Raw genomic sequence first — 14895 nt, 5'->3', positions numbered from 1 at the left:
ACACAATAAATGATGCCATGCTACGTAACTGTGCTGATGTCTGTAGGGGTGCTACAAGGGGAGACATCACTGCAAACAACACAAAACAGAACTGCAATTGTTATTTTGAAATAGTTAAAAGGCCGTAATGCTTTTGGCTGTTGGAGCGGTCAGACACATAAATAGGAGCAGAAAGTTGTGGTTCCATTTCTCAGACATCTTAAGGTAAAACAGATTTATTTCTGTCAAACAATAATTGAATCTAAATTATCTAAGAAATGCTTTTGAAAAGTATAAAGAATATTGAATATGCAAAATTAAAGATGAATGTATATGATTATTGTGTGTGCTAACCCTTTCTGCATAATTTATTTTATTTTATTAATTATATGACAACATATTGACATAAATCACAATGGAAAAAAAAAATTAATGAAGTGTCTTTTTTTAAAAGCTCTTGAAAGAGTAGCCCAGTGAAGTTTCTAAAAAAACAACAACATTGCTTTACAGCTCCACATGAGCATTGAGAGTCACTCCAAAGATATTCAAGCACACTGGTTTCCTGTGGGATTTGGTGGGTCCCTGAATAGGACTCCTCTTTAAACTTTATGTTACCCCCTAATGAGCACCAGAACATGTGTAATGATTCATCAAAGGTTGACATTATTAATTTAGCTCTATATTAACTCAAAACAACAAAAATATTTTAATGGGTTTGAGGAGGAAAATCCAAAGTGCATCTGCAGTATTTGGTCCAGGATCCACTAAAAATGACTATAACCACATGAATAACAGTTAAGCTGCTGCGTTGTAAAGGACAGGGAGCACAGAGAGTTTATCCCAGAACTATCAAGGGCCTCATTAACACTCATGATTGCCTCTATAGAGGCCACGTCTCTGAATAAATGTCCCTACATGGACAATTTACACAATTTACCTACATTGCATTTTTTTGGAAAACAATAATTTGCCCCCCATAAATTGACTGGCAAGGCTAATCGAAGCAGAGATTACTGACTGATAGGATTTTCTGTGAGTGTGCTAAATGTATCTATATATCTATCTATCTATGAAAATTCGGTTAGTGTTAGTTTTTCATTTGATTTTGGACATTTTAACTTAATTACTCTGATTTGCTTATTTACTGTGTGAATACCGGTAATTCCTAAATTTGGCCAAGCGATGCCATTTAAATTCTATTTAGACCAATTGTTTTCATCTCCAGACATTTTATTTAGAGTACCACGACGTTACTTTGCAACAAGTCGTTAACTGTCTGGAGCCCAGCATTTAAATGCAGATTCAAACCATCGAGCATTTGACCCGTCGGCTGTCATTCACAGTCAAATTACAAAGTTTCACATAATGAAAAAGAACATTCAATGAGCTCTCTTTATTTAAAGTGGAGGAGGAGAGAAGGGGGGTTATCCAAGGTGTTTGAGACAGATGAGGGAGGTGGGGGTCAGGGAGGGAGGGAGGGAGGAGGAGGCAGGGACGGTAAATTGGGCGGACACATAAAAACTGCAAGGGGCCATAGATGCTGGATCATTTGGAGAATCTGGCCGTCCTGCGCACCACCCGCCATCACGAGCTCAACTGGAGACGGATAGGAAACCCCGCTGCAGACCCCGAGCGCCGGCCTTCACCCCGACCCCGTCTCCTCTTGTTCGTTTAGAGGTGTCGCTAAAGGATTAATGAGCCAAAAAGGCTCCCAACTTCTCCTTTAAGGCTCATTTCGGGGTTTTTCGGCTTGTCGTCTGGACTGCCTTACATCTTCCCTTTCATATTCACTTCATTCGAGGATACCTGTACCTCTACTGATGGTAAGCGCTCATCCACTGACACATTCACACATAACGTATGCAGTAGCGCAGCTTTTAGAAACGGAACGTGTTGAATAATAGGCAACAGGAGGAAGTTGACAGTCGGTGACTTTTACTTTTGGTCTGTGGTGTTTCAACGCGTTTAACTGACTTTACTGACTTTGGACAGCATTCCCGTTAGAAATGTACAAGGGTACATGCCCATAAACCTCTCACAGTCTACCTCATTGACACAGAAACGGAGATAAAGTGAAATAAAAGTCTATTTGGGGACGAATAGCGCAGTAATCCTGGTGGAGCTCCTTTTGTGCCGGAGAGTTGAGCAGTAAAACCAATACAGTGAGGTAATTTCCAAAGAGAGCGTCCAGTTTCTCTATGCCTGTCTTTCTTCAAAACAATTAAAATATTTACATAATTCCGATGTGTAACTTTTGCCTAAGTTTGGCACCGATGTTGTCCGATTAAACACCTGTATCTACTTCGTGTCAAACCGGTGCGTAATGTGCAAGATGGAGATGATGACACAGCTCAGAAGTTAAGTTAGAATGAAAAAAGCAGTTTATTTCTTAGGCTAAGTTTTTGATTCAAATAATTTCAGTTTTACATATAGGCTCTCGGGAATAAATCATGCGTAATTGAGCCAGATTTTGAACGGCATATTATTGTCAAGTTATGACAAAGTCTGCAAAAACAGTCAGTGCCAACACAGCACAGCAGAGGGTGATTCCGGTTTGTAATTGTTCGACATTGTAATGTAAGGATTCACATGTTTTCATCTGTTTTGTAACGAATGATTATAAAGGGGAAATGCATTATTAAATACAGTAAAGCTGCAGCAGAGCAAACATATTGCGGCCTGCAGGCGCATGGCGTCTTTGGCACCATGGCTCCTTTACTTTTCAACTCAAGTTTCTCTGCTGCAGTGCAGAGAAACAGACTCGCCAAACTTTGGCTGCGAAAGCATTTTATAGTCACATAATTATGAATACAACACATCACGTGCATCTGGCAAAGAGATCTAGGTTAAATTCTGGTTGTTATCAGGAACACATTTTTGACGATATTTGGGGTTTTACATTTGTATTAATTAACAGTCTTCAACCTGTTATGCGAATCAGCTGAGAGCATTTGACATTTGCCAAAGTGATTTTTTTTTTTTGTCGTGCTTGTTGTGTTTTCATTTCTTATCAAAAAGAGCAAAATCAGCACAAGAAATCTCAGAAAAGTCATGCAACTCATAATTCCTATCGGAGCTCTTGCCTCTCAGAATGCTCTACAGCTAACAAAACCATTAACCTGGTTTCAGTGATCTCACTGACTGTGAATGTTCTTACTGTTGAACTGCTCACTGGGAGCAAATACAATCCCAAACCTATTCAGCAACAAGAGATATTACAGGTCTCTGTTTTATTTCTTTCAACACAAATGAGGATATTGCATATTGTTTGGCACAATGGCTCTCTGTAAACTTATTATTTAAAGCTTTAGTTACAACTCACTTCATCACTGTCATCAGGATGGTAAACAAACTATTCATTTTTATTTGTTTGACTTTTGTATATTTTATTTTCTTTGCAACTATTGGGTCATTATTTGGAGTAGCCATGAGAATCATTAATAACTTTAAAGCTTGTTAGCATTAACCACAGAAGGACATGTACAATCAGATATGGCAGCATAGTACAAAAACACAATTCCCATGACTATAGACATGTTGGTAACACGATTTCTTGCATCTAAAATGATAAAAATCGGGCCAGAGATTTGGCTGTTCCCGTGGAAACCTGTTGCCCTCCTCCCTCCGTCCTTCCCGTCTTCCCTCCCACCATTACTGTCAAATTCCTCAGGAAACACATCTGAAGAGCCATGTGCATAGTCTGATCACATTATCTCTGGTCAGAGAGAGAGAGAGAGGCCAAGGGGGACCGAGCAAAGCCAAAGGCAGTTGACTGCTCCGGCCTAATTGCACCCTGGTCTGCATTTGTTGTTGCAAAATGTGTCTCTGTCTGTTGCTCAGTTCAAATGTCTTCTCAGTGTGAAGCTTCTAAAAATCTGGGAATTCTGTTTTGCTCTCATTGTTTTGAAGAGGAGTAAATATGAGTCCACAATGCTGATACATGTATTGGTGTAACTCCAAATGTTTTGCTTCTTTTCTTTTTTTTTTTAAATCACCACTGGTAAAAACAGGCCAGAAAAATGAATGCGATGACTCTTTCCAGAGTTGAAAGTTACTCGTTGTCTGCATTACATCTTCTTTCATCATCATCGCACCACTTTGAGTGTCTGTCTGTTTTAGCCTGCAGCTTTGTCAGTGGCTGGTTACAGTTACAAGATGTTCTGTATGGTCAGTGTTTTTGAGTGCTATGAATCCCTGTAATCATGGGAGAGGCCCTCACTGTACAATGAACGTTTGTTGTAAGAGATGTGCACACACACACACACACACACACACACACGCACACACACACACACACACACACACACACACACACACACACACACACACACACGTTATCCCCCCTCCCCAGGGGTAATAGAGCTGATCATGTTCTGAACCCTTCTCTCTCTTTGCCACAGTTCTCACGAACATGCAAGCGGTGGCACACACTCATGCACGCATACAGGCACACACACCGTTTAGCTCATGCACACACACACACACACACACACACACACACACACACACACACACACACACACACACTGCACATCACCCTTTCTTCACACACACTGGATCTAGTGTCATGACCGAGAAAGGGGAGGTCAATCGTAGGTCAAAGTCTAATTCTGTTAGGAAAAAGATCCTTGATTGCATGTACAGTGAGCCATGCAGGGACTGAGATAATCACACAGATACACAGACACGCACGCACACACACACACACACACACACACACACACACACACACACACACACACACACAAACACGTTGTGTTGCACACACACACACACACATAATGTTCCTGTTAATGTGCATCCTCACTGTGTAGTAATGCTTGGGTGCTCTCCAGTGGAACAGGCTCCAAATGATGACCAAAGACCTAAGTCGCTCCAGAGCACCGGGTAGAAATGTCTGTGCTCTGTGGTGCTGTTGTTGTGGTCACCCTGTCAAAAAATTCTTTAATTTTATTAGTATGACTCAACAACATTTAACACATTTAAATGCTTAAAACAATTAAGTCGTTAGATTGAGTCATTAGAACCGTGTTGCTGTGCTTGTAAAACCTACCAGAGATTTCTGTCCGAGAATTTGCCCAAAAAACTTTCATATACCATATATATAAGAAAATATAAGAAAATGTCCTTGATGTTGTGGTTATATATATATATATATATATATATATATATATATATATATATATATATATATATATATATATAAACCCTACTAAAACACACACTCACCAGTGCTGAATGTAAGACTCTACTGATGACAGTGATGTCAAAGAGCAGAAGGCCTGTCATCAGCGTCACTTCGAACTGTGTGATCCCTCAAGTGGGGAAGCGTTACCAAGAGATGAGGCCCTTTTAACATAGATGTATTCAGTTCCTTGTCTGAAATAGGTGATCTCAGTCGCTTGGAGGGATAAAGGTTGACTGAGTTCACTTGGAGACAGTTTCTGTAAGCAAACAGACCTCTTGTTTTGGATATAGATTTTACCACTCCTGATCAAAGTGGAGTTATCAGCTCTTTGGTCTTGTGTGTGAACATGAGAGTATCCTTTTTTCAGTTGAAGTCGGCACTTATCTACTGTTTTTTGCCCGTGGCTTTTGAAAAATGTTTCTTATCAATTTTCTAGAATAGATGTAATAATGTAATGTGGTTTTCAGTCTTAGGTAAGACATTAGGGATCTGCTGTCTGTGTTGTGGCACATACCTCCTTACATTCCAGTTACAGTAAATAGCTAGCTTTGCCCATGAGCCAAAATGATAAGCCTTAAAGAGACACTAGGTCTCTCTCTTACACACACACACACACACACACACACACACACACACACACACACACACACACACACACACACACACACATAGATATACCCTCTACTACTCTTTAAGTAAATAAGTAAATAACATGTAACAGCCTCAAGTGTTTGTAACTGCATTCAGTTTATAATTTCCCTGTGTTTTTATCTGTATCTTTCAGGAACAGGGTCACTCCAACGTTCTCCTGCAGCCATCCAACACCACCTAACATTTCCTGGAAGAACGTGTCCATTGCCTGCTCCCAACAAACATGGACTGTTTTCCCATGCTTTATTTTCTGTCGGTAAGTAAGTGGGCCATGCCATTTCAATTTGTGGCATGTGACACATTGCCGCATCTCGCATTTTCCCCTTTTCCTCTGTCTACTGAGTCACTGATTTATGTGACATTCATCCAGACTTCAACTGAAAGTCCCCATGGGGTGTTGGGCAAGGCACTTGAATGAGGAACTGCTTTATTCAGTTAAATGTGTGGCGCATAGTCCCTGGTTTGCCCCATGGCTGGTTAGAGGAGACTGTGAGGGACCGTGGCTCCTTATCGAGTTAAGAATTTGCTCTGACCCCAGGGCTGCCTCTTCTATTTGTCTAATCATAGTGGAGGAGGGAGGAGATAGGGGGAAGGGAGGGAGGGAGTGAAAAGGAATGGCTCTCAGATTCCATTCAAAAAAGTTGGTTTCTTGAACCAGCTGTTTACCTTTGGAGGATGTCGCCAAAGATAAGCTGCAACTGGTTAATCAGATCGGGGACTGCTTTACTGTAAACAAGGCAGACTGGACTATTAAAATCAATTAGTGTTTGCCCTCAATGGGAACAGTTAGAGGAGAAGGTCCAGGGCCAGCAAATCTTTTATGTTAAAATGGAGGCCCTACATTGTCCTTCTTTTTTGTATTCTCTTACCCTCTGCTCTGTTCAGTCCTTTCCTAATCTTCTATCTCTGCTGCTCCCCTCAGAGACATCATGATTCCTGGTAATCGAATGCTGATGGTCATTTTATTATGCCAAGTCCTGCTGGGAGAGAGCAACCATGCTAGTCTGATACCTGAAGAAGGGAAAAAGAAAGTACCGGGCCTGCAGGGTCGTTCGGCCGCTCAGAGCCATGAACTGCTGCGGGACTTTGAGGCCACACTGCTGCACATGTTCGGCCTCAAGAAGCGGCCACGGCCCAGCCACTCAGCCACTGTGCCTCGCTACCTGCTGGACCTCTATCGGCTACAGTCGGGGGAGGCTGAGGAGGGCGGGGTACACGACATCGCTTTTGAGTACCCAGAGAGGTCAGCCAGCCGGGCCAACACAGTGAGGGGATTCCACCATGAGGGTAAGGAAAGAAAATGGAGGATACTGGACACATATGTAGTAGGGTGAAATTAAAAACCAGAAAAATCTAAAGTAGAAAGTATTGCCATTAGTAGGAAGATAAATGATAAATGCATCATGTCAGCACAGAAACATTACAACATTCAGGAGGTCATTGTTGCCAGGCATTCCAATGATTTTAGTAGTAATGTATTTCATTAGCATGGGCGAGGACTGCTAGGTATTCAGTGTAACACGTCCTACATCCCTTGAAACATGATTGTAAGACAGCTCCACCCATCTCACCATAAGCCAGGAATCTAAGGATGTGGTCACCAAACACTGCCTACAGAAGGGCAAAAAAAATCTGCCAGACAAGCTCTCAAGAGCCTCATTTGACAAAACTCTGCATGTTTGGTTAGCAGCTGAAGGGAAAGCATACCTTCATATTACTGACTTACACTTCTCACCCCACCCAGCAGGACATGGCTTAAAAAAGCCTGGTCTTGGCCTGGAATTGGAGTGTGCTCCTCTCTCATGTCTCCAGTTTATATGGAGGGCTCTTTTAGAAGGACCTTCCTCAACGTGCAATTATCTTTAATGCTACTCTGCAGCCTTCTAAATAAAGCCCCTACTGCCAACAATGTGGGTGCTGAGAGCAGACGATGCAGCTCTCTGTAAAGATGGAAAAACAGTCTCAGAAGCCGGTGTGATAGAAAGACTGGAACGTTAGAAGGGTTTCTGTTTATTGTGACTCGGATCTGCTTAGTCTTAACGACAAATGCAGAGGGTTCACTTAGGCCTGGACAAAATCCAGGGTACCCGATCTGTTAAATGTAAGTTGAGGTTGGAACGCGAGACTGAAACATGTCAGATAAATGCTTGAAAACTATCTTTGGCAGAGAGACAGAGGTGCTGTACCAGACTTAGCAAGTGAGGAAGCGATCCCGTAGCGTGGTGAACTGAGAAAAAACGTGGAGCTTTAGGGCTACAGAACATGTCCGCCCTTAGTGAGGAAGGAGGGATGAGTCAGCCTTAATGGGACATGTCAAACACACTGCTAGTGGTAGCACACGGCAATACACACTTACACAGCAACGTACCAAGGATAGATAGGAAGAAAGAGCACTGGAGGAGAAACTTCTACCTGTGATGCAATGTGTGTGTGTGTGTGTGTGTGTGTGTGTGCACAGCTATATGTGTGTGCATTTCTTTCTACTGCTCTCTACAGGCAGTTAGCCTCCTTTGCTAAACTATGTTAATAATACGCTTTGAGGCCTTCTGTGTGGGAGTTGGAGTGCTCGCTTCCATGGCACCATTGTGCGATTCAGTTAACCGATCTGTCCAAAATACAGTGAGTTATTACAATCTGCAGCAGATGGACAGTTAGGTGAGGAGACATGTTTACAGGAGAGGTAAACCATGTAACCATTCATCTTGAATTCAGCAAGAAAGATCTGTTTTTTATTGACTGTGTAACAGGAAGCATCTTCCTGTGTTTCCACGATTTGAAATGATTTTGTTTGAATTAAACTACAAAGCACAGAGTACGAGAAGGTGTGTGCACATTTCACATTTTGAATACAATTTCGTTGAGGATTTGAATACATTGCATTCCCACGCAAGACCTCCTTTCCCATGGGCTTCAGCTAAATGAGATTCTACTGTATTGTCTGACTCCTTAATGATTATTCATGATGAAAATGATAAATGTCTTAAGTGAACAAACTGCAGAGCTAATCAAAAACACAGCAGGTTTTAATAATGAGAACCACCTGGGTAAGATTAGGGCCTGGGTGTGAAATAACAGGGGTGGATTGAGCAGGAAAATAGTAGACACAACATTCCTTTCCCCAACAATGGTGATCTTGCCAGAAACCTGCAGACTGAGCGTGGAACAGGGAGCCTCCACTGTGTTTATACTGTAGCTGTGGTACGTTAATCACCACCCTCCTTGTAATGCATGTTTCAGCAAAGTGCTCAGAGAAAGGCATTGAGAGAAGGGCTGGATAATCCTTATAGATAGATAAGGAAGCGTAGATGGTGAATATTTAAATTCCTGAATATCCCAGAGGCCTTGAAAAGTGTGCATGGACATTAGTTTGTGTTAATTAAGCTACATTAGAATGGGGAAGTGTGAGGTTTTTGTAATACATTTATCTGTTGGTACTGTAAAGAACACAGTAGTACAGTGAACAAGAGATACTGTATCTTCATGGAAATGACAATATCTGAATATTTTTTAATTAATAAGATGTACTTTTGAAGTAAAGTTGTTTTATTGCGTTGGTTGACATTACAAGTTCTGAACATTACGTAATTGTGCAGCTAATGAAACATTTCTCCTCTTGTTCTTTTTCAGAGCACATGGAGAGAGTGCATGATCTATATGATGGAGAAACCATGCCCCTTCGCTTCCTATTCAACCTCAGCAATATCCCAGAGGACGAGCTTCTCTCCTCTGCCGAACTGAGGCTCTACCGTCATCAGATTGATGAGGCCATCGCTGACGCCTTCTCAGACCACCAGGGGCTTCACCGGATAAACGTGTACGAGGTGCTGAAGCCGCCGCAGCCGGGGCAGCTAATCACGCAGCTCTTGGATACGCGGCTTGTGCGGCACAACGCGTCGAGCTGGGAGAGCTTTGATGTGAGCCCTGCAGTGCTGCGTTGGACTCGCGAGGGCCTACCAAATTATGGGCTGGCCGTGGAGGTTCTGCATCTCAACCAGACGCCACGCCACCAGGGCCGACACGTCCGCGTCAGCCGCTCACTGCACCAGGAACCTGGCGAGGACTGGGAGCAGCTACGCCCCCTCCTGGTTACCTTTGGCCACGATGGGAAGGGTCACCCGCTGACCCGCCGGACCAAGCGCAGCCCCAAGCAGCGGGGCCGTAAACGCAACCGCAACTGCCGGCGCCACGCACTATATGTGGACTTCAGCGATGTAGGCTGGAATGACTGGATAGTGGCGCCCCCTGGTTACCAGGCCTATTACTGCCATGGGGAATGCCCCTTTCCTCTGGCGGATCATCTGAACTCAACCAACCATGCCATTGTTCAGACACTGGTGAACTCTGTGAACAACAACATTCCCAAGGCCTGCTGCGTGCCAACAGAGCTCAGCGCCATCTCCATGCTCTATCTAGACGAACATGACAAGGTGGTCCTAAAAAACTACCAGGAAATGGTAGTGGAGGGCTGCGGCTGCCGCTAACACACAAACTAACAGGAACTTGGCCTGGCGCCATGAAAAAAAGTAACATGGACGCTAAAACAAATCAGAAGGTCTTTACGCCCAAAAAATGTTCACTTGGACCCTTATTTATAACTTTTATGTCGAGGTGTATGTTTGTCTCACTTTTTTTTGTTTCTTTGACAATATGATCATATATTTTGACAAAATATATATATTTATATCTACATATTAAAAATAAAATGAGTCCTTATTTTAAACATAAAAAGCTGTACAACTTTTCATAATGTACATTAGATTGTATAAGTTTTTTTTTTTTATTGAGAAAATAGTAAAAACAATCTAAAAAGTAAAGTTAATTTACTGGTAATATTTATTGCTTTCATATGATATACATTTTGGAGAGAAAAATAAAAACATGAATTGCTTCCGATAACACATTCTAGCAGATCACAAGATGCACCCTTTGTCTGTTTGCGTAAATTAGAGCACTGCGTAAGGAAACAGTTGATATCATCATAAATGATATATAAATGATTTGAATGAACCTCTTTACATTAACATTGAGCTGATAATTTTCAGAAGGCCCTTAACACAAAATCAATTTTACCTTCTTGTAAAAATATCTAATCTGAGTTAAGATTTAAATTCTAAGCTTGATACTTCCTAATGGCCTTTTAAATGTGTTCAAATTATTTTTTAGCTAAAAGAAAAATAAAAGCAGAGAAATCTTTCTGATGCTCTGTCTTTTCCAAATAAACATGCTTTGGCTTATTATCTGGCATCTCACCAACTATGAATGGTTCACACTTCATCAAAGAAAGACAAATAGTGGAAATGATCACCCTGTGGTTCTGCATTTTCTCAATTTTCATCCTACTTTCCATGACAGAAGCTGTTACAGAAATGGTATGCCATTTCAAAGTGAGCAGGCCTTTAAGGGTTAGGGCCTTATTGTTCTCAAATTTCACTTTTATGTCAATTAGGCTAACATGTGGTGGTTGGACACTCACTAATCCAATTGCAGCCGGGGCGGGTTGTTGAGCCCGACTGTGAGAGAGTGATTCTATTGTTCTTGACGTCCCCACATTGGGGGCATGATTGTGGCCGATGCGTCCTGCCCTGATACAAGGCGGCTGAGTCCTCAGAAGAATCAAAGGTTAGACGCTCTGTCTCCTGCCTTTGTCTCCGGCGGCTCATGCTGGCAGAGCAAAGACGCCTGTCTCCAACCTGTGCCCCATCACACAATGGGCTTCTACATCACTTATTTACAAGCTGACGGCTGGCCCAAATTATATGATAATGTTTAGAGAGAGCCCTCCTTTGAACTGCTGGGGGATGTTGGCTGTGCATTGTTTCCAAGAGAGTGCGCTGTACATCATCATCTCTGATGTACAGGGGCGCAAATCTAAATACTTATAAAGCTTACAGTGTAATCAGCATTTAAGGGATTTTTCTTTTTTTTAACACTTTGAGGTGTGATTTTTTTTTTTTTACTACAATTTAGGTTCCCAGTTAATTGAGCTCAAGGCCAAAGATAGAAGATGTATTTTTAAATTTGAAATATTTCTTGACTGGTATGTTGTGTCAAATGAAACAGTTAGATCATTAGGTGATTTCTTTTAATGACAAGTCAGGTTTGTCAGTTTTTTTCTACTGGTGCCCGCAGAGGCCCTCAGGCCCTCATAATGGCCGCTGGGCTTCTCTTTGATGTCTGCATATCAACGTCAAAAACAAGAGAGACTGCTAAAGGAGGAGAAGACGGAGAAGAATTTCATTTAGAAATGGCTGAAGGCAGAAGAGAAGAGGCTAAGTGTGTGTGTGTGTGTGTGTGTGTGTGTGTGTGTGTGTGTGTGTGTGTGGAGGGGTGGGGTCTTTGCAGCAGCTTGACAGTGCAATTACAACATTTCAACTGATCTCCCCCTGAAGTTGAGATAACATCAGCCAGTTATGGTAATTGTCTGGCCTGTTCATTATCCCACTGCCCTACACAAAGAGGATGCATGTTTATTAAAAGGCCCAGAGAGGAACGTTTATATAAGCACAGCACACCCGGTGAGCATGCCATTCAATTTACCAGCCAGGCTTGAGTCACGCCTTCACAGTTTGTGTTTGGCAGCATCATGCCTCAAGCCCAAATGCTTCACTAAGTGTAAGAACCTCAGGAAATAGATAGACAAATGTAAATGTGTGTGTGTGTGTGTGTGTGTGTGTGTGTGTGTGTGTGTGTGTGTGTGTGTGTGTGTGTGTGTGAAGGGAGGTAGAGGAGGTTGGGGTCAATTACAGAATGAGTCCTTAAAAACAGATTGAGGGCTTTGTCATTCCTATGTGACGTGCCATTCAGTCTCCTGTAAGTGCTCGTTCTCACGCAATTACAGGTGAGTCATTATGCAGCAGGTCTATTGACACTGCTCGACTAATTGACAGGGTGAAGTCTTCAAAAAGCTTTTTATTTGGATGTTCCACCGTAAAAGCCAAGTGTTTATAGACAGTAAACCTCCCTGCAGGAACAAAGGAAGATGATCCTTGCTTGCATTGCCTTGTTTAAGTGGGCGCACGCCATCCCTCTATCGCTGAAATCTTCCTTCCCCCCCAGAGTTACCAGATGTGAGAGCTCTGAATGTGTGTGTGTCTGTACATCAGACTTCCATATAAGTCATGGGACACAAAAACCCTAACCTATGAAAATGCAATTTTTGTGTTTCAGTAAAGTTCAAGGGGTAGTTTGGTTTTTGACACAAGGTAACTGTGAATCCTGTGTTCAGAATTAAGACCTATAGCTGGACGTTCTCCTTTAAACAGCTCATTGGTGGCGTGATATGCGACCGCGCACCAAAGTTGTTTCAACTTTCTGGATGAAGAAGAATTAAACAGCAGAAAGACAGAAAATAGAGTCTCATACCTCTGCCTGTTGCAGTTTTAAATCTTTTATGTTGTATGGTTTTGTGAGCTCATTTTTGTATGATGTCTTTCCGACATGTGTGTGTGGCTGGGAAATCTTTAGTGAGTAAGTCTTACCACCTCATGTCAAAACAAATCCACACTATTACTTTAATATACTTTTTTTTTTCCAGTTATGTTAAGTTATTAACAGGTCTTTCTTCCTTTAGGTCTTTCACACTTTCATGTTTGTCATGACAGTGGCAGCCAGGCGTGGTAAGTAACAAAGGTGCTTCCAAGTTGGCAGTTTTGTACTTTGACCGAGGCAATGTCCACATGCTGTAACTAACTTTTGTTTTCATGATCAATTAATCATTTAATGTTTAAAATGTAAAAAAAAAAAAAAAAAACTCTCCCTGACCAACTGTCCAATATTTAAAGATATCCAATTTAAAATGATACAAAACAACAAATCCTAACTTTTCAGAAACTGGAAAAAGCAAATATTTGGCAAATCCACGCATGCCGAAACTACTTGAAGTAGTATTAGAAGTTATCATTCATTTTCTGTTGATCCACAAATCAATTACTCCACTAATTGTTCCTGTATTTAAAAATCTTTCCCTCTCTTTTGCTCTCTTGCTCTCTCTCTCTCTCTCTCTCTCTCTCTCTCTCTCTCTCTCTCTCTCTCTCTCTCTCTCTCTCTCTGGCCTCCTTCTCATACTAAACCCTAATATTTGTTATGCTTCAACATGGAGCTAGAAAACTCTTAAGTCATACTATCGACATTGGACTTGTGTGACAAGGGAAAAAAACAACTTTTCAAAATTTCTAAAAAGCCACCTTTCATTCACCTCCAACTCTTTTTGTTATCGTTTTACACATCCAACCATGCAGTACTTCTGACATCTTTTTGTTTGTCCCGTCAGATGACTTTACAAGCATGGAATATTTCATTAAGTCTGAATGTCGTACCTCATGAATTACTGTTAGCTTGATTAACATGCAACACGTGTGTGTTCAGCTATATTAAAACCAAAATAAGTGATCAGAGGAGACAGGACAGAGTTTTAATCTGCTAAAACTAAGCTGAGTATCCTGAAATATTTATTATTCTATTCAATCACTGCAAATCCTTAGCAGATAATGGGGGCAATGCACAATTTTTGTTGGTTGCCAAAGTGTTGAGATACCCACAGAAAAGTTCCAAAGAAAACTGTCCACAGTGAGGTCTTGAGATCATCCAGAGTTACAGGAGGCATTGTTTCTGCCAGCACACGCTATTGAATTTTTCAAATTTGAAATACCTTCAACACCACAAAGTAAATTCTGCTCAACTCCATCATACTATTAGGGTTGCGAGAAAGTTGTTAAAAGCAGTGGAGATCTCAAAACCTCTGCAAATATAAAACCCAAACTATCTGCAGGACAAGATTCCACAAGAGGTAAAAAAAAATATGTTTTTTTGCGGTTTGGGTGAACTGACCATTAAAGAACAAAAAAACAGCTGTGATACTCTACTGTAGAAAAGCAAGTATCTATGGATGTATTTAGGACAGGATGCGTCACGCTGCACTGTGCTACAGTCCCAAAGTGGAAAGACTTAGTCGACGCTCTCTTGTTCTGCTCCCTCTGTTTGGTAGAGAATCAGGAGGGGCTATTGTGATGATAGCTCATGTCAGTGATGCTCGAGGTCACAGCCTCTTGTTTCACTCTCCCACTCATACTTCCACACAC

At 41.7% G+C, this 14895-nt stretch overlaps 1 protein-coding gene across 1 annotated transcript; it reads left to right on the top strand.

The window, feature by feature from the left end:
* The first annotated feature begins 1652 nt into the window (after window positions 1-1652).
* Window positions 1653-10718, top strand: bmp4 (bone morphogenetic protein 4). Its single transcript, XM_078277766.1, has 4 exons — window positions 1653-1802; window positions 5952-6074; window positions 6741-7105; window positions 9446-10718. Exons 3-4 carry the CDS (start codon window positions 6748-6750, stop codon window positions 10297-10299), a joined length of 1212 nt encoding a protein of 403 aa, XP_078133892.1. The 5' UTR covers window positions 1653-1802; window positions 5952-6074; window positions 6741-6747; the 3' UTR covers window positions 10300-10718.
* The last annotated feature ends 4177 nt before the right edge of the window (window positions 10719-14895 follow it).

Source organism: Sander vitreus, chromosome 20 (assembly GCF_031162955.1).
Source record: "Sander vitreus isolate 19-12246 chromosome 20, sanVit1, whole genome shotgun sequence".
In the NCBI taxonomy this organism is placed as follows: Eukaryota; Metazoa; Chordata; class Actinopteri; order Perciformes; family Percidae; genus Sander; species Sander vitreus.
Note: the sequence above shows the minus strand (reverse complement) of the source record. Positions and strands in the feature narration are given on the sequence as shown.